Source organism: Tachysurus fulvidraco, chromosome 12 (genome assembly GCF_022655615.1).
Source record: "Tachysurus fulvidraco isolate hzauxx_2018 chromosome 12, HZAU_PFXX_2.0, whole genome shotgun sequence".
NCBI classification, from domain to species: domain Eukaryota; kingdom Metazoa; phylum Chordata; class Actinopteri; order Siluriformes; family Bagridae; genus Tachysurus; species Tachysurus fulvidraco.
This window is the reverse complement of record NC_062529.1, coordinates 8,337,943-8,357,725: the sequence shown is the minus strand read 5'-3', so window position 1 is coordinate 8,357,725 and position 19,783 is coordinate 8,337,943. Positions and strand designations below refer to the sequence as shown.

Here is a 19,783-nt window from a genome sequence, read left to right as displayed (position 1 = left end):
ACTTTTTACAGTTCTGTCTAGAAAAAAAAAGTACATCAGTGTGTCTCCACCTGAAGATTGTAACAAGATATTTTGCAAAGTAGCTTTCATCTGTCTCATATCAATTATTAATAATTACATTTGCCAGCTGGTAATGATGATGTTTCAATGTTCTAAGGTAATTGTGGCTTATTTGGCTTCCGTTAACAAAGTATTGTTAAAATATTCATATTTAAAATCTTAATCACTTAAAAAGAAAAATAATTAAAACACTTGAAAAAACACCACAAGTGGACCATTTTGGTCACATCAACCAAAACAATGAATTGTATATCAATCTGCACTTATTCTCCAAGCCTTTGAAACATCAAGTATTTTACTGTTTTGATTCATTATCATTAATTGTATTTCTTAATCATTTATTGATTAAACTTTATAGAGGAATGTACCAAAATGTTTTAAATGTTGTATTTTTGTACTAACATTAGATTTTATACTGAAAAATTGTATGTTTATTACAGCCTATTGTAAGTTAGAAGTTCCCAAAGAACTGATTTTCCAACAACTTACATATAAATATTATCTATCTAATAAATATTATCTAAATATATTTAGATCTTTATAGTGAAATATATGTAAACAAAAAATAATAAAATCTAACATCATCCAAAGACTAGTCTTTTGGCTTTTTTTATGTATGCAAATGTACACATATTTATCTAGACCTCTATTTTTTACATATAAAATAAACATTTTTGAAATAGTGACAATACAACAATAATAACAACAAACTTTTCATATTGTTTTGTATTATTATTATATTATGGTGAGGATGGATTATGATATATATCACAAATATATACATATATGCTGTAAAGATATATATATAAAGTATGTTACCTAAAATAATTAAAAACAACAACATCATCATTTAATTAATGTTAGATCTGATAAGATCTGAAAGAAACCGATGTAAGCATGGCAAGAAAATGCTCAGAAGCTCACAATGGAAATATGGATCCTAAAGCTGTGAGGCAGCACCGTAGTACACAGCTCTATTAACACGTTAACAGTTAAAATTAAGATGTCTAGTTGGTACCATAACCATTATATATCTACTATGTGCAATCTTCCTTTCTTTATGGCTCATAAACTAGAGTAAAGGAATTATTATACATCTGTCTAAATACATTAATAAACATCATATACTTAGTAACCTTTGACTGTTATAAATCAATTTGAAGTTAGAATTGGTGCAACATTTTATATTAACCGCTAATGGACCAAAAAATAAATCTCACTGAATGCCCTCACACTGTAATTCCATCAGACCGGTCCTCTTCTGTCATGCCCAACAAATGGTTTAAACAGGCATTAAATCCATATCCTGAGAGGTTGGCTTTTAAATGGACATCCGTTTAATGACAAATTATTTGCACGGCAGCCACCCATGCACTTTAAACAAATACCCATGCCAAGCCAAGCTTTGTACACACTCCAAACGCATTAATTCCCCCCACCCGAAATCCCCAGTGAAACAACTCATCATTTTTACTTTAGCTTTCAGTGAAGCACCAAAATACCCTGTGGGAGAGTGGAGCAGGCAACCGTAAACAATTCCACTGAAAGAGAAAACTGTGGATTCTGTGCCAAAAACCCTTTTTTTTTTACTGGTTCTGCTTTATCTGTGTTTAACCAGTGAGGGGAATTGGTCAGATCTTGCTCTTTCTGGGTATTATGCTTTACCTGTCTCCTTCTCCTGAGTGTAAAGTGATAATATATGGTCTGTGCATCTGTAAAGGCAGATTACTGATCAGAGGAGACTGAACAGTCTGCACTATTGCCTGACATTCTGATTCATATTGAAAAAAGTACACCCATGTGACTTGTAAGGTTCTGCACTATTGGAGAGCAGGTGATAGAGATCTGTGCACCGTTTCTAATCTGCTGTAAAGAGTTCTCACATCACGAACGAACAGTAACTGAATGAAATAATCAGCTATCAATAATACTTTGAATTGTCATTAGTTTCATAAGAAGTGGCAATTACCTTGAAAATGAATATGCATGTCTTTAGGTATTTCTTCTAAATGACCATTTATCAGCTTTATAACTACCCTGTGCAGCATTAGCCATGTGAGCAATATAACCTTAGAAAGATTTAATCAGGGGGGCATGGTGACTTAGTGGTTAGCACGTTCACCTCACACCTCCAAGGTTGGGGGTTCGATTTCCACCTCTGCCTTGTGTGTGTGGAGTTTGCATGTTCTCCCCATGCCTCGGGGGTTTCCTCCGGGTACTCCGGTTTCCTCCCCCGGTCCAAAGACATGCATGGTAGGAGTGTGGAATAAACACACATGAAGTGGGTTTCTGGCAAAGACATATCGGTGTTATATTTTATACATAACAGTCACATATTCAATTTGCTTTGTTCTTTTGCAAGAGGGCAGTAGAATGTTAATGGGACTTGATCAAGGACCCAACAGCACCAACATAGTAGAACTGAGATTTGAACTCACAACCAAAGCCCTAATCATTGAGTCAACACTTCCCTAAAAAACAGAGTGTTCGAGAATCTTTGGCAAAATATTCTGAAACATCGAATGAGTCCTACTGCTGATGTTATTAAATTAAAATGACTTCAATTCTATAAAATCACTTGCACTTGCTTATTTATGCAATTATCCAGACAGCCAACCACGTGGTTGCAAATCGATGCAAATAAAAATGAATGTAGATACAGGTCAAGAGCTTCAGTTTACAGTTACATTAAACATGACAATTGAAGTACTGTAGAAGATGTGACCTTGGTGACGTTGACCTGGTCATAGGCATAGTATTTGGAGAATGAGAATGTTTTTGAGTTTGAATATTTCAGAAACTGCTAATCTCCTGGGATTTTCAGTCTGTTGACTTTACTTCGAATGGTGTGGGAAAAAACACAGTGAGAGGTAGTTCAGAAGGCAGAAATACGTTGTGGTACAGTATGAGAGGGAAAAGGCTAGAATGATTTGAGCTGACAAGAAGTCTATAGTAACTCAAATAAGAACTCTTTAAAAAAGTATTTAAACAATTGGTGTGTAGAACATCATCTCAAAATAGGAAACATATCTTCAAGTGGATGGATACAGCAGCTGAAGATGACATTAGGTTCTACTCCTGTCATCCATGAACAGGAATCTAAGGCTACAGTGGGCACAGACTCATACAGAGTGGGCAGGTTAATCCTGGAAGATCTTCACCTGCTCATTATCCAATCTCCATCTGCTGGTAATCGCGGTGATTATGATGGCATGGATGTTAGTACCTGATGGGCTGTTTTGAGTATTTCACACACAGCAATTGCTAAAGTTTACACAGAATGGTGTGAAAAACAAAAAACATTGAGTTGGATAAAGAGAAGTCGCATGCTCATGGAAACTGTGCAGCCGAAGATGAAAATATCTGTCTTTTTCCAGTCCATCCAGCTCATGGTTTGATGAATTGTGCATTTTGAAATGTACTTCTGCTCACCATGGTTGTAAAGAGTGTTTATTTTAAATTCTAAAGATTTTCTGTTAGCTCAAATCAGCCTGGTCATTGTTCTAGGATCTCTTTCATTAATAGGATGTTTCAGCCTACAGACCATCTGCTCTATGTTTTTGCACCATTCAGTGGGAACTCTAAGAACATTTGTATTTGAAAATCCCAGGAACTCAGCAGTTTCTGGGGATAACAGATAGACAAGTACTAGCACATTAAAATGAGTCCTACGTTGTCATAAAAAAAAATCTAAATACAGTTTGCAAGTGCACTCAGAGACAAATATTATATTACTTTATGGAGAACTTTTCCTGTTGTGTGTGTCTCTGTGTGTGTAATATACAGTACATACTGTATATTGGTATATTATAATATAATATTTATTTTTAATCAAGGTTTACATATAAAATTGTATATTTTCATGACAATATATTAATTGCCTCATGAACAAATTTAGAATGAATCATCTACCAAGTGATAATAATGGAGATAATAATGGAGACATAGCCAAAAGGGGTATCTTTCTAGAGGGAGTATGACAGATACACACTGCCATAGGGGGTCAAAAAATAACAGAGCAGCATTGTGCCAGCAGCAAAACACTACATCTTGCAGCCTCATAATCCCTCGGAAGCTAAAAGGAAATACTGTTTATGTAACACTTTTGAAAAGTTGAGTATATTAGGTTAAAAGCAGAGAACTCATGCTGTACATAAAACCTGGCATAGTCTCTATATGGAACCGAGCAGGAGTCTACAGGAGAAATAATCCCTTTTAGAATTAATTAATTAAACTAAGTGTAATGACTGCAGTCAGAAATGTACAACTGATTTATATTACTAACATTTTTCTTTTTGGGGATATTCAGGCTATGTTTTTCAAGCTTGACTAATTGTGTGCATGTATAAATATGTATCTAGATCTTGATGTATCTTTGTTATTTTATGTCTATTATATATCCCCATAAGGCACTCATGAGCAGAGACTCCAAGTAACGACATTTCTATGAGAACAAGTCATTCACAGGTACTTAGTAGATGAAACAAAAAACATTACAGTATGTATCATCGTAACTGCATAGTGATGTTTCTGTCCTTTATGAAAGGAGTCGCCAGTGTATTTGCAATGATCAGTATGTTTCCTGCCATGAGAGTGTACTCAGGACAATGCTCAGGTAACATGGCATTAGTGTCTCATTAACTTTAAATGAGACTGGTAAGGAAAACAACTATTTCATCTGCTTTAAAATATGGGGACTGACCTGTTTCTAAAAAGTTGTCCCACTTCACACACCATGTAAATATATAACTATAAAAGGATAAAACATATAACATGACATGCAACAAAAAAAATTGCAACATGCTACAAACATTTTTCACAAATTGAATTATATATGTATAAAAAATTTTGTGACATTCTTTAACAAGTGAACATTGTAATTGTTGAAAGAAAAAACTGATCACACCACTCTATCATTGATCATTGTTCTATAACAGCATCCCCTGTTATGTGCTATTACTTAGTTAGTCTGTATTTTGAATGTAAATTTTGACCATATTTACTCTCATACATTTTATTTATTAAAAAACTTCTTACCTGTCTAAGTAAAGGTTTACTCATTCCAAGGCACATACAGTACAGTGCTACAGTATTTATAGTAAATGCCACTGCCTTATTGAGTGCAGTTTAAACAGTGTCTCACTCTCCCTGACAGAGGCGCCCTTATCTTGGACACAGTCCTGGGACTGTGCACTTGGTGTGCACCCAGTGCTGGTTTTCTCACCTCCGTTTCACCTCCATAAATCCATCAGCTTGGTCTCAGAGCCCCATTTCAGGTTCAAGTCATGGTGAAGTGGCTCAGGCTCACAAGTTGGATCTCTGCTCATGACGTCAAAGCTGACTCCCACACGGACCCTTGAACTAAGGAGTTATTAAATCAGCACCTTTTTGTTGGTTTCTTTCATTTTTAATTCTGTTGGCGTATAAAAAGGTTCATAAATGAGCAATGAAGCACCCCAAGAAACCTGCTTTCAGCTCTTTAAGTTTGACTCCTCTGGTTCTCATGTGCTTCTTCTTTCCTCTCTAGGCTAAAATATCCACCAGCTGGACTCCAGTATCCCGAGGTGATTCTTTGCCATCATTCTCCTCCTGTGAAGTTTTTGTGTCTTTAGAAGTTGAAGCATGCTCTTCCACATAACAGATCAGCCTTGTGTAAAGGCTCAGGTGAACACAGGTCAGGTTTCAGTGCTGCTGCCAAACAAAGGCTTCAATTTATTCATGAGTATAGGCTGTACCATATGCACTGACCGACTTTTATTTATTTAACATTGTTTTCTTGAATCTCTAATGTCAGGTTGGACAAGTTAAATCATTCGAATCAGGCTGACAACAGTTCCAGATTTTCATAAGATGTGTAAAAATATCTTAGCCTTTATATATTGTTATGCAACGCTGGAGAGAAAAGTTTTTCTGTTGTTTTTTTTTCTCTTGTAAAAGATGGTTGCCCTGAGATAAACCCTGACTCAGTTAATGAAGATTTCCAAACTCAATTCCTGTTCTAAAACTACTTACATCCAACATTTATATGTAAATGCAATTTAATGAAGGCCAAGTTAATGTAATTGAGTAAAATAAATTGAAAAAGAGAAACAAAGACAACAAGCTTCTCCGACTGTAAAGTTATAGAAAAGGTTGTGTACTCTATTAAAGTAAGCTCTTTGCACTCTCTTGTGTGCCACCACATCATACCTTTATGGCATATATATATATATATATATATATATATATATATATATATATATATATATATATATATATATATATATATATATATATATATATATATCAGATATCAGAAAATCTTACCTGCATAACTCATGCCTTTACGGCTACGAGATGGATTAGGGGTGTTTGCTAGTAAACTCCATCTCTGTATTGCAGAGATATTTGATTCCCACGATACTCTTGTTCACAGAACCATAAAACATTACAGAGTCACTGTACCAATGTACCCTGGAATCATGTTGCCTAAAATGAATAATAATAATAATAATAATAATAATAATAATAATAATAATAATAATAATAATAATAATAATAATAATAATAATAATAATAAAAGCCCAGCTGCCTCATACCTCCAGGGTTGGGGCGTGTGCAAAACCTGTGCTGGAGGTTTCCTATTGGTACCTCGGGTTCCTGTCCCACACTAAACTCATACTGTACTTTGTGGGACTGGTCAAACTTGCCGTGAGTGGTCTGTTTGCTAGTACTTTTGGAGCAGCTCAGCTTGCAGCACAACAGTTTTCAGATACAGCCATAAGCTTCCACTTTGTGACATAGTAAGTTGGCTCCTCATTCACAGTTAGACAATAGCTTTGAGATGCTTGTTAAAGGTGGCTTTTGGCAGAGGAGTGTGGGGAAGACATAATGTAGTTAGTGGTGATGGAGGAGTTCATTGTCCAGCTACCGAAAAGGACTGCGGAATTGGTTCGGTGCCACCATTCTGATATGCTAAAAGAGGTGGTCCAATTAGCAAAAGAAAACTTGATGACTTATCGGAGGCAGATGACCCCCACACCCCTTTTCAATTTTCACCCTTTTCTTCCCACCCTGCCCAATTCCAGCCCAATGGAAATGGAGTAATTTCCCCTGAAACCAGTCCCCATGCCCAGACATTCCCTAAACCCCATCTCCCCCCATGTCCGTCTCTTCTTCCCTGCAGATTGGTGACTCCAGTTACACAGGTGTGGGATTAAAACCTAGGCCAGTACTTGGACAAGTGCTAGGACTGTGGCCTGCCCAAGACCCTAGTGCAAAAAGAGGTGAGATTTTGTGCCTAATTCTTTGTATATCATTCAGGGCATTCAGGTTTATTTTACAGACTGACACATCGGACAGCTGGCTGGGGACAATGTACAGTAACATGCTGTGCTGTACATCATACCTAAGCTCTCAGTCTGAGTGTGTAAATACAGCATAATCGAGAATGTGTGTCTGGCCATCAAGTTGGCAGAAAGACTGTCTAGCCATCAAGTGGCCTCACACTCCAATAAGTGGCATTACAGTACGTAATTATGATCACATAGTACTGTATGTCTACATTGTGCAGAGCTATCTTTTTTTTTTCAAAAACATATTGTCATATCTATAGCTGTGATACGGTCAAGGCAAGCATAATCACACTCAGACAACGATGGCTGAGGAAGGAGCAATAGGTGTATTGCATATTTTCAGAAAAAGAAGTGAGGATTGGAGTGCTCCAGTGAAATAGCAAACAGCAGAAACTTGCATGCAGGTTTTAGTGAAGTGTGCTATTATTCTGGCTGTGCTCAGTGGACCTGCTTTCTCATGCCTAAGCAATAGAGTGGAAATACAAGATAGTTTTTTTATTTTTTATTTTGGTATCTCAAACCTTAACGTGTAAATGTGCTGTCGTTACTCTGAATTGATCTGATTTTTAGGTAATTTGTTGGTATCCTAGAGAAGCCTCAGTAAAACGTAAGCCGCTAATTGCCTCCGTTTCAAATGCTACATATTTATATTTAGATATTAGACGTCATTTTTTTTTATCTTTGGATGATAAATCTCCCTGAAAATGACCAGTTACACCTCTTACTGCTGTGATTTCCAATGCCATAACTGATTTGTCTGCAGGACAAATGTTTGTGAATCTCTAGCGTATCCTTCATGCCTGTGGTCCTTCTTGCCTTTTCCTGACAGGGGTGGCTTGGGAGAAGAATACCAACCTAAAAAAAAAGCTTATATAAATGTTTTTGTGCTTTATGGTCATTATACCTTAGCATAGCACTTCACTCATCTTTTAGCACCAAAGAAATGCTTATAGGTGGTAATGTACCAAACCAAGGTCATAGACTAAATGATAATCACAAGACCAAGAGACTCTAAGGGAGAACTGACAGAGGCTGCTGGAGGAAACTTTTAGTACTCAGCATATCTACCAAAAAAAGTGGTGATTTAATCAATTGAAGTCGAGTTCTTATTGTCATCCCATAGAGCAATATAAAATGTCATTTCTCAAGGACCATGGAGCAACACATAATACATTAGTACAATACACAAGACTGCATAAAGTATTAACACATAAAAGTGTGAGACAAATTCAGGTCAATAAATACACAGGAAATCATATGCAAAATTAGCTGTTGCAACACTGGACTTTAATCTATGCAAACTGTGTAGTGTAGTACAATAAATGTAGCATCAATATTATCACCCTAAGTAAAAAGTGTCTAATTTAGCTTTGCAAAGAGCAGGGACGGTTCTAGGATTTCATCTTTAGGGGTTTTAGCCCTCGGTGAGAATTTAAAAGAAGAAGAGTTTTATATTATATATTATATGACTACATAGTAAGCCAAAAGTTATGGTATTATTTAAAATGGCAAAAGTGGACACCAAAATTTTATGCATGATGTAATGATGCCAGTTTTGAATCAGATCAGTTCATGTATGTGTGCATTCTCTACGAACAGTGTGTCCAATGAATGCAGTCATTAATAAAAAAATATTCACAAAACAAAAACAAAATCAATAAATGTTATTTTTATTTAGTATTGTATGGATTGTTTGCATTAATATTTTGTTTGTGCTACAACTCTGGTAATAAGAATAGTGAAATTTCACTGCTTTTGGTTGCTGTCTTTGCGGCTTTCCGCCGATTAACGTTATAGATAAACGCCTCCAGCTCTTACTGACTCTGTGCTTCTCCGTTCAAATAAAGCAGACAGCTGATGACGCACTTTTGAAAGACTACACCGCACGTGCTTAAAAGCAAAGTAAAAAATGGATGAAACTGATAAATAACTTTCATTCCCATCGACGACATATCCTGCATTTTAACGTAACTTTTATTTTTGAAAGTAAAAATTAGTTTTAGGGTGGCTGAGATCACAGACAGGGGGGCTGGAGCCACCCTAAAAAAGGTCTAGAACCACACCTTGCAAAGAGTATTATAGAGTATGGAGTCTTACTAGTGTTGAGTGTTGCATAAACTGTCTGCCTCAGGGAAGTGCTATGGTTTGTAATGCTATCTAAGTTGGTCATGTATTATGCCTGAACTATGTAATTATTTACCAAGTTTTAATTTTGTAGTTAATTAGGGTGGTTCACTTGGTGATGATTTTAGTGCCCTGCCAGAAGGTCAAATCTAACATCTGAGGTCACAATGACACAAATATCCAGTTGGAACTAATCAAGTCGGTCTAACTGTTTGTAGGGGTGACTCTTTGCTGATTACTCATAATTTCATTTTTTTTTTATGCTTCATTTGGAGGTTAGAGGTTGAAATTATTTGTAGTAAATTTGCTTAACAGAACAAATGGTTTATAAACAATTAAGCCAATCTGGCAGCCTTGGTCCTGACCTGTTTCTGTTCATGTCTTATGCTTTCGGTTCTATCTGTCTTTCTGTCACAGTTTTTGACAGCTCCTAACTGTTCCCTAGCCTATAATTATTGGCATCTGCATGGTAGAACTTCTAATGAAAAAATACTTTCCACCTGTCTCTTTTTGTGTTTTCATCCTTCCTTTCACCATCACCCAGAGGTTGTAACAGATGCTCCCCAGATTTATGATCAAGCTGCCCCCAAACATCCGGTCCTCCATCTGGCCATTAGACAAATTAAATGGATAAACTTCTCTAATAGTTTCATTCCTGCTTGACCAAGCAGTTTTTATGCATGACTCCTGACCAAAAACATTTTAATATTAATTCACTCGTAGCCTCCTGTGTTATATTAAGAATATGTTTCCCAATGTACCGAGCAAAGACTCCTTTAATTAATTTTGTCTTGCGATCCCAGAGATAATGAGCACATTTCAAAGTGTCTCAGTAAAACACACCAAAAACAGAATTCTGTGCTACTTAAATGTTATACTGTATAACACCCTGTCATTTCTAAAACAATTCAAACAATTGAGTTCTTAAGTAATAATAAAAAAGTCTCACTAAGCTGTATTTCAGTTTTGTTGCCATATTTAGTACTTTATATTTCTTATTAGTAATAACACTATAAGTATAACTGTCTATAAGCTTTAGATACAAAAAATGTCACATTAGATGGATGAATTCTGCCTGATGCGATGGGTTGGCAATCCGTCCAGGGTGTATCCTGCCTTGATGCCAGATGATGCCCGAGATAGGCACAGGCTCCCCGTGACCCGAGAAGCTTGGATAAGTAGTAGAAAATGAATGAATGAATGAAAGTTAGGGTATTTGTACAACATAGCATGAAGTAACCTAATGGTACTAAACAATTTATGCTACAATGTCAAGACATGCAGCCAATTTTGATAACAGCTTATTTCTAAAATGAGTGAGTAAATGCTCAGTGACCAATTAAGGTTCCTTATCACATTGAAATAATTTAGTGGATTGTAGAGTAATGGAGTAGGATGAATGACACTTATTCAGTGTACAATCACACTAAGGTCAGTGGCATAATAGTGATACTTCTTAACTGAGAGCACAACAATTATATACAAGAGCAATATTGTCTGAAATGTATTTCTTTGTATAGAGAGGATCCCTGCACCCATAAGACATAATCCAGATACTTAATTATAAAATATTTCATTGTGCCATTACAAAGAGCAGTTAATCATGGAATTTGCAAAATAAAATGTGCAAACACACATGATAAAGAAAACTCTAAATCTTGGGGAGGTTGCCCTCTGTTGGTGTGGTGGAGAACTGTCTACATTGGGTGTGAGTTTGTTTTTTAATTTCAGTGACGCTGTGCCGATCCTGAGCGGGGAATCGCTCAGGATCAGTTTTGCATGTTCCCCCTGTGTCCAAGGGGGGCTTCCTGAGAAATCATGCCAGTAGGTAAACAGGAAATGTTAAATATTTCATATCTCTTAGATATGAAAGTAAATTCTGCATGCATCATGACCCTCACCAGGACAATATTAATATTGAATATGAATGAATGATTTAATGAATGAATGAACTGATTCCAATTTATAACGGTTAATGAAAAGGATGGGGGGCACAGTGGCTTAGTGGTTAGCAGGTTTGCCTCACACCTCCAGGGTTGGGGGTTCCTGCCTCCGCCTTGTGTGTGTGAAGTTTGCATGTTCTCCCCATGCCTCGTGGGTTTCCTCCCCCGGTCCAAAGACATACATGGGAGGTTGATTGGCATCTCTGGAAAATTGTCCATAGTGTGTGAGTGTCTGAGTGATTGAGAGAGTGTGTGTGCCCTGCAATGGGTTGGCATTCCGCCCAGGGTGCATCCTGCATTGATGCCCGATGAAGCCTGAGATAGGCACAGGCTCCCCGTGACCCAAGAAGTTCGGATAAGCGGTAGAAAATGAATGAATGAATGAATTTACTTTTCTCAATAATCAAAACGTGAGCTTTATATAACAATCTGATATGCAACATTTTTCACAAAATTGTGGCCTGTCTCAGAGGCTTGCTTTGCATGGAACTCTGCTTGCTCAGTGGTTTATTTTAAATATGAATGCACCAGGTTTGATGTTTGCTGGCCAGGGGTACATGTCTACACCAAATGTCCAGCACTTTACACTCTCACTGAATATTTCACTTACTCTTTCCTAAAAATAATGCCTATATGGTTAAAAAGAAGTCAGTTAAACAAAAATAAATCGATATTGGAGGAAATTACCTGCAAAACGACCAATAGACTGAATGGAGACGAAGCAAACATAGGATGCAGGTGGAATGGATTCAAAGACAGATGGAAATAATATATCCACCATGCAGTGGTGTGGGAGTAAATGGAACTTTCTGCTAACCTTTTATTATACCCATGAGCATACTACGCGACCAGAATAACCAAATAAAGAACAGACCTGTATATCTTACAAAAGGATGAGAAACAATACTTGGTCGCACATTCCCCTTTGGGTAAAATAACCCAGGATAACAATTTGAATGTAAAGAGGAGAGTTTTGGGGCAGACCAAATAATTCTCTCGGAAGGTCACACACAGCAGAATGAAAAGCCATTGCAATGTGTGGTGTGCAGAGGCGGGACGCAACCATGTGTTTATTAAGCGTCATCCAACAATCGGCATTTGTTCATAGCAGAGGCAGCAACACGTGAGAATAATCCATAAACATCAACGTAAATATGGGTGTGGGTCATAAACAGGAGGAGAACCAAAGGAACCAAGGAACTAAGAAATACGAAAACCATGGATCAGGAACACACATTTAAAATGTAGAGACTTCACTATGAGGTTCAGGAGGGTTTAGGAATATAAACCTATAGATATACTGTATACTGTTCTGCCAGGGAGAGATGTCAGAACAATAAATATAAAAGTGAGTAAACTTATAAAAGAGCTACACCAATCACAAGACCAAGGTGGAGACAAGACACAAAATATAAAAACACACACATGACAATGTAAAAGGAAACAAAACAAAGCAACATTTGTTTGATTGTCAATGCAACCCCCCTGAGTTGGCTCTTGGTGTGCACAAAAGAGGTCCTATCGGCTATTTTCCCTAGTGGGAAGTCTAGGGTGTCCCATTTATCAGCAGTGATAACATACAACAGAGTATCATTTCACTCCTTGTTGTGTTTAAGCCTAGACAAGGCTGCATTTTTACTTGAATCATACTGTAGATTTCAGGCAGAGAGTATTTTTTTCCTGTGTCTGAATGTACGATCCTGATGACAGGGTGATTGATGGAGGGATTAGCCATGCTGCCAAACATTCTATATATTCTATTATCAACCACAAAGAAGGCAGGCACATAAGGCTTGATGATGGAAATAGTAGGGCAGAATTAAGTTTGCTGAAGCTAAGGGCAAAAGTGTGTCTTGCTCTGACAGGACAAATCAATTTGCCTCATAGTAATGAGCTATGGCGGCATGTTGGCCTAACATGTTGTCGCCCTCTCGGTGTCAGTGCAATAAACCACTTTACTTTCTAGACCCACAGCATCATTGTATTGCTTGAATCAACTCTCATTACAGTCAGCAATACATTTACAGAAGACAATGTGGGGGAAAAAGAAGACATCAGCAGAACACAAAAACAATGAAAAATACAAAATGTCATTTTGTGTTCTCTCTGTGTTCGATATTGATGTTCTTTAGTGTCAACCCAAATGGTGGTTACAAGAGATTTAGAGAAAGTCAAAGAGAAAGAGACAGAAAGTTATGTGTCTCTTGTCCTTATGTAGGCTTTAACAAGTCCCTTTTTTTAAAAAAAAAAGGGAGAAAAGATATGTTAAGTGTTTGATTGCAGTGCCTAGTGGTGACACAGTTACAGTTGTGTGCATTACTTTTGAAGTAATATGTATATTTCATAATTTATAATGGCACTTGGAAAATAATACAATATGAATGCATTATTCAGAATGATAACGTTTTCTCATCGAATACAGATCTATTATTCGCTTTTTTATATGCTTTTTTTCCTGCTTTCCAAAAGCAAGTGCATCTGGTTATGTGCATCAGGTCTGGGATCCCACAGGATACAACAACAAAAATATCTGGATATTCGGAAGTCTAAAGTAATACAAGCACAGACACAGGCAGTGATATTGGGTTACACCTCTATACTATACACTGTGCTGTGGTTATCAGTGTAGCCATTAATTATACCACCAGGTTTAATTGGCAGCTGGAAAGCCTGGACTATGCTAGTTTTCTATGCTAGCCGCTCGTATTCTGCACATAATTGCACAGTCTCACTCATGCAACTAACTGAACGAACTAGATTTGTGTCCCAAATGTACAATCCTAGCTTATTATTTCTAATGACTAACATTTTTTTCTTATTACAGATTGTGTTTGAATTAAAAAAAAAAAAAACTTTTACATTTACACAGTTCATGAAAACAATTATGATGTAGACAGTAGAACGTTTATAGTCGCTAAACATTTTACAGTTCACCTTGGGAACCTGATGGACAAGGATGTTTTTGCCTGTTTGGTAGGTCATCTAGTAATCTGTGTATATAATCTGTATATAAAGTACACATGTAATTGTGTGTTGACAAAGCTGTTAGTGTTGCCATGGTTACTCCATGTGCATGCAAAGTTATTTGTCAAAATTTAAGCAGGCCTTACAGCAGAAAATGGAAATATATTTTAAAATGAAAATATTTAGTGCAAATGGACAAAGTTATGATCAAACTAGTCAAATAAGTAAATAAATAAGCACAGTAATTCATATATAAATTATTGAGAGACTCTTACTAGCATTTCAGTGCAGCATATATATATATATATATATATATATATATATATATATATATATATATATATATATATATAAACTTACATTAGTTGTTAATTTCGTTGCACATTAGCTATGCAATCAGGCAGTCAGTAGTCTATAACCAAAAGTACTTTCTTTAAATAAATAAATAAATAAATCTTCTTTAAAAAGTGCCTTTAGAAATGCTGTGTGTTCTGACATCAATCAGACCCAGACGTCAGCGAAACTGGCATGTTTCTCCACGGCTTTGCAGATGATTCAGTTTGCATAATTGTGATTTCAGGATTCTCAGACATTTCATATACAGCCTTAAACTGTAATAGCCTCATGGCTCGGTTGGCATTAGCATGTTTCGTGACGATTCTCCGTATCTCTCTGTGGTGTAGATTGCAAATAAAATGTTTAAATGTATTTGCCTACCTTCCTTTAATACTACTGGAAAGGAAAAATGGCATATTTATCGTGGGCTTGCTTGAAGATTGGTTTCTCCAGTCTCTCCTGCTGGCTGCATGCCTGGTCTGCACAAAACTAATTAGATTGGCTCACTGCCTTCAGTTTATCAACAAGAAGAAAATGTTGCCAATGCTAGGCCCTGTTGACTTCTGTGTCCAGAATTGAAGCCAAAATTACAAACATGATTAGGCTACACAGCACAGACAGAACAGGATGAATAGCACAGGAATGCAACAGGTTAAACTGGGGAGATCGTCTCATTATCATCAATCGGGCTAAAAGATTTTCGAATTATTTGTGTGGAGGTAGTATTAGATATATTAATTAAAGATATATTAATATAAGTAATATTAGAAGGATACTCTATTCTGATACATTTGAATTCATCATTATGAATCATTCATTAAGCTATGAATATGAATCATTTTTCAATGACAAACTTATTACTTACAGCAACTCGCTGGAATGATATAATTAACTGAAACCTAGAGATCATTTAGCCAGCTCTCGTCCTGATTTATTTTTTTATTTTTTCATTTCATTTTCATTTCATTTTCCTCATTTTCATATTTCAATCTTCTTTAAAACATGGCCTGGAGCACTCACTATGGTCGACTCCTCGGAGATGGCAGGAAGTGCCAGTGACGATAGGAGGTTCGGGTTTTTCGACCATGGTTCAGCATCAAAGTCTGTTTGAAGTGTGGCACTGAATCGCCTTCTCATTCTTGTCACCTTTCGGTACACCTCCGACTCACAAAGGTGATGCTGCATGAATCAAAGCACAAGATTTTACACTTCGTTTACTGCTAATTTGCTCATTCTGCCATCACTCCTGCCACATGTAAAGGCAAATTTCAAAACAGCATACCATCAGACCAAATAGTAAATAATGCCTTCTGGCTATGTGTACTGTAACACAGCCCTTACCTCTGAACCCAGCAGGTATAAGGGAAAAAAAGCATAAATAATTGAATATACAATATTGTACTGCAGTATACAGTACAGCGTACGTACAGCATAGGTACAGTATAGCCTACATGCCGTACAGTGGGCTCCAAAAGTCAAATTGTATTACTTACCGTAACTTGCTTGAACTCTTAAACTCTTGCGTGAAACAATCAAATGAACTCCAGACTTTCTTAGTATTCAGTATGTCCCCTTTAATGTTTTAATGACAGTGTGTACTAGAGGTGGCATGGATTCCACAAGTTTGTATAAAACCTTATGATCCATTTTAGAGCGAACCCATTGGTGCGTTGTCTGAACACCTGCTTATGTAGAAGAGAATAAGTTTGAGAAAAACCGGACCTTTTGAACAAAACAGTTGACGTGGTCAATGTCATGCTGTAATGGTTTTGACATGTGAACAGAGGGAACTGAAACTACACTCTCACATTCACACACATGGCACTGTAAACTCAGCTCTCTCTGTTTGGCTCTCACCTCATTCATTTTTATCTCCTTCGTCGCTCACTGCAACAAAGGACAAATTAATACTACAATTAGACACAGGTGCGTGATCCTTTACACTCGTTCCTTTGGCACAGCTCTCCATTCATAAACCATTTCTAGGGACCTGGAAATCGTTTTCAATTAAAAAAAAAAAAAAAAAAAAATGAAGCTTTTACTTTTTTATTTTCTTAATCTTAATCCTTCAAAGTATTTTTGTTCCAAAAATTCACTACATAGTGAAATTTAATGTTTAATGCCTTGATGCCCGATGACGCCTGAGATAGGCACAGGCTCCCCGTGACCCAAGAAGTTCGGATAAGCGGTAGAAAATGAATGAATGAATGAATGTTTACAGTTTAAAAATTAAAAGAGAATTTACACCAGTCAGAGTCCCTGCCAAAGTACAAAGTATAAATTATTGTAATCTAGAAACATATAGATTGGAATATATTATTATTGTTTTCTACATAGCACATTGTGTCATATCTGTAAATGGACATAGAGCAAAGAAGCTATTTCAAGATTGTATATGTTTGTATTCATTTCAGTTTCATTTATATACCACTTTTATTAATGGACATTATACTTACGGAAATATATATCTTTAGCATATTGGCAACCGTAACAGGAGAAGCCAAAAAAAAAGAAGGTATAACTTTAGTGTATGAATTTTAATCATGTTCATTTATGTGCTTGAATTTTAGTGCTCTTTTTATGATTATTTTAGTTTACAAAATGTAGTTTTTTTTATTGAATGAACAATCAGTTTGCTTTACTATAATAGTTAATAGACATTTTTTCACATTTGGTTTTAATAGATTATTTTTATCACATTCTGTTTTTATAATTGTTGTCTTGTCCGTTACACACAGATTTATTTTTTTTAACATGAATATGGTTTTAAATAAAATAAAGTAAAGTAAAGTAAAATTGTTCATGTCATAGTTTGAATCAACTGATTTGTGTGTCACTGCAATTACTATTATTATTATTATTGTTGTTGTTTTTGTTTTTGTTTTTAACAACAACAACAACAACAACAACAACAACAATAATAATAATAATAATAATAATAATAATAATAATAATAATAATAATAATAATAATAATAATAATCAGCTTTATCCTGTAATTAAACATTTTCTTCCTTTCGCTGGACATGAGGTCTCACAGAATGTTCAGAAGAGGTTAAAAATTGTAACAAATCTCAACCCATCCATACAGCTAAGGGAAATTCTGTCTCTATATGTTAAACGGTGCTTTCCACTACATCATCAAAACACCAGCTAAGGGAATATCTCAGTCCAGTCTCAGAGACCTGTAGAATTGGTGCCAAGGTGCAATGAAGCAGAACAATATAAAAAATGTAGAGGAATGGATATCAACCTTTGTATGTTTTTGCATCTATGACTCCAGATTAGCATCTGTCTTATTCTAAAATACATTATCACCGCCCAGAGCATGTACAGTATGAGTCATTTTCTTCAAGTTGGATTCATTTGGCTGCATTATCATACTGGATAGCAGCACAGTGAAATAATCAGTGCAGTATGCACAGTAAGTGTACTGTCATTTGCATGCATTCAATCCGTCCATTTGCATATGTACTTTTTTGGTTCGGGCTGTACAGAGGTGATCATCAAATTGTGCGGAACTCTATGAGCGGATTAGCCCAAGTTTAGGAAGGAGAGGTTAGGCAATTCCCACATGACTTCATTAAAAGTCGATGGGTAATTACCTCAACAGACACAAGACTTGTGACACACACACACACACACACACACACACACACACACACACACACACACACACACACACACACACACACACACACACACACTTGAGTGCTGTAATTAACTCGGGAGTTTAAGCTATTTCAGGAAGAAGTTGTATTATGCTTTTTGACTTATAACCTTAATCTAAAAATGTCTACTTTATACTGCAAAAGCAAAGTCATACATTTTCTGTGGATCGCCTTTTTCCTCGAAACAGAAAAACTAAGAGAGAGAGAGATAGAGAGAGAGATTTTCATCCATAACAAGTGTTCGAGGAAATCAGAATGCCGTTGTTTTTGTATGATGAATGTGTTTACCAGTTGGAGATTTCTTTGTATGGAAGGTCTTTTGTCAATGTGAAATGTGGAAACATGGTTTCAATATCATGGTACACCCACGGATCATTTTGCTTTAAGCATTCTTCTGACTTTTAATTCATACAGATCTATTGTTCTGATGTCTTAGAGCATTAGATATTCTGTTGTCTTTAAGCATAATTGACACTGTTACAGTATGGCCATGCTTGTCGACTTACAGTACAATACAGCTACAATTCATCAATCATGTTCCCTATAAAGTGATTTAAACCAGTCAGTATAAAACAGGCACAGAGCACGGCTTTTAACAGATGTGTAAAATCCGTGTTTGGCCACAAAAGTGTGTGATTGTTTTTTCCTAATCACATGTTCTTCCTCAAAACATTCCTCCACCACAGTCTTTTGGACTTTGGAGACTGTTACAGTACACTGGACACTTATGGAGACAGAGAGGACTTGTGCTTTTGGGCATGGTGCTTTATCATATTGAAAGAAGTCATTATAAATGTACTGTAGTACATTTTGGTCATTAAGGGTTTCACATAGTCAAGCAAAAATACTCAGGTATGTTACAGCAATCATAAAATTCCTGATTGCTATTAAGGGGCCCAATATGTGCCAAGATAATTTTCCCCCAAAACATTACACCAACATCACCAGCCTAAACTGTTGACACAACAGATTGATCAGCTCAGGCAAAGCAGATCAATTGTTCAACTCTCAACTGTAGCCACAGATAAACACAACATGGTCTACTGAAACTGAATCCCAACCATCTTAAATGTCAGTGTCTTGTGCATTTTGAAATGCTTCTTGGTTTAAAATGGTTGTGAATACAGTAGTTGTTATTTGTTACATACACACAACATAGATCAAAGAGATTTACCAATACTCTCACTGAATTATCATCTGTGATAGGATCGCCGTCTGAACGCACAGAGCTTGATCAGTCGACTGATTACTTAGAGTCAGTGTTTTTACACCCTGGATATTGTAGCTCCAATAAAATGAAAATAATTAAAAAGAAAAAACTAGCACCCTTGTACAATGACCACACACGAACC

The 19,783-nt window shown here is 36.3% G+C and overlaps 1 protein-coding gene across 1 annotated transcript in view; it reads right to left on the bottom strand.

Moving 5' to 3' along the window:
* Positions 1–16,627, bottom strand: part of LOC113659284 — a 33,181-nt gene extending 16,554 nt beyond the window's left edge. Inside the window, exons 1-2 of the mRNA XM_047821617.1 lie at positions 16,619–16,627; positions 15,782–15,940 (exon numbers count right to left, since the gene is read on the bottom strand). Of these exons, the coding sequence (XP_047677573.1) occupies positions 15,782–15,940; positions 16,619–16,627 (168 nt within the window). The remainder of the gene's footprint in view (positions 1–15,781; positions 15,941–16,618) is intronic.
* Positions 16,628–19,783: the final 3,156 nt, after the last annotated feature.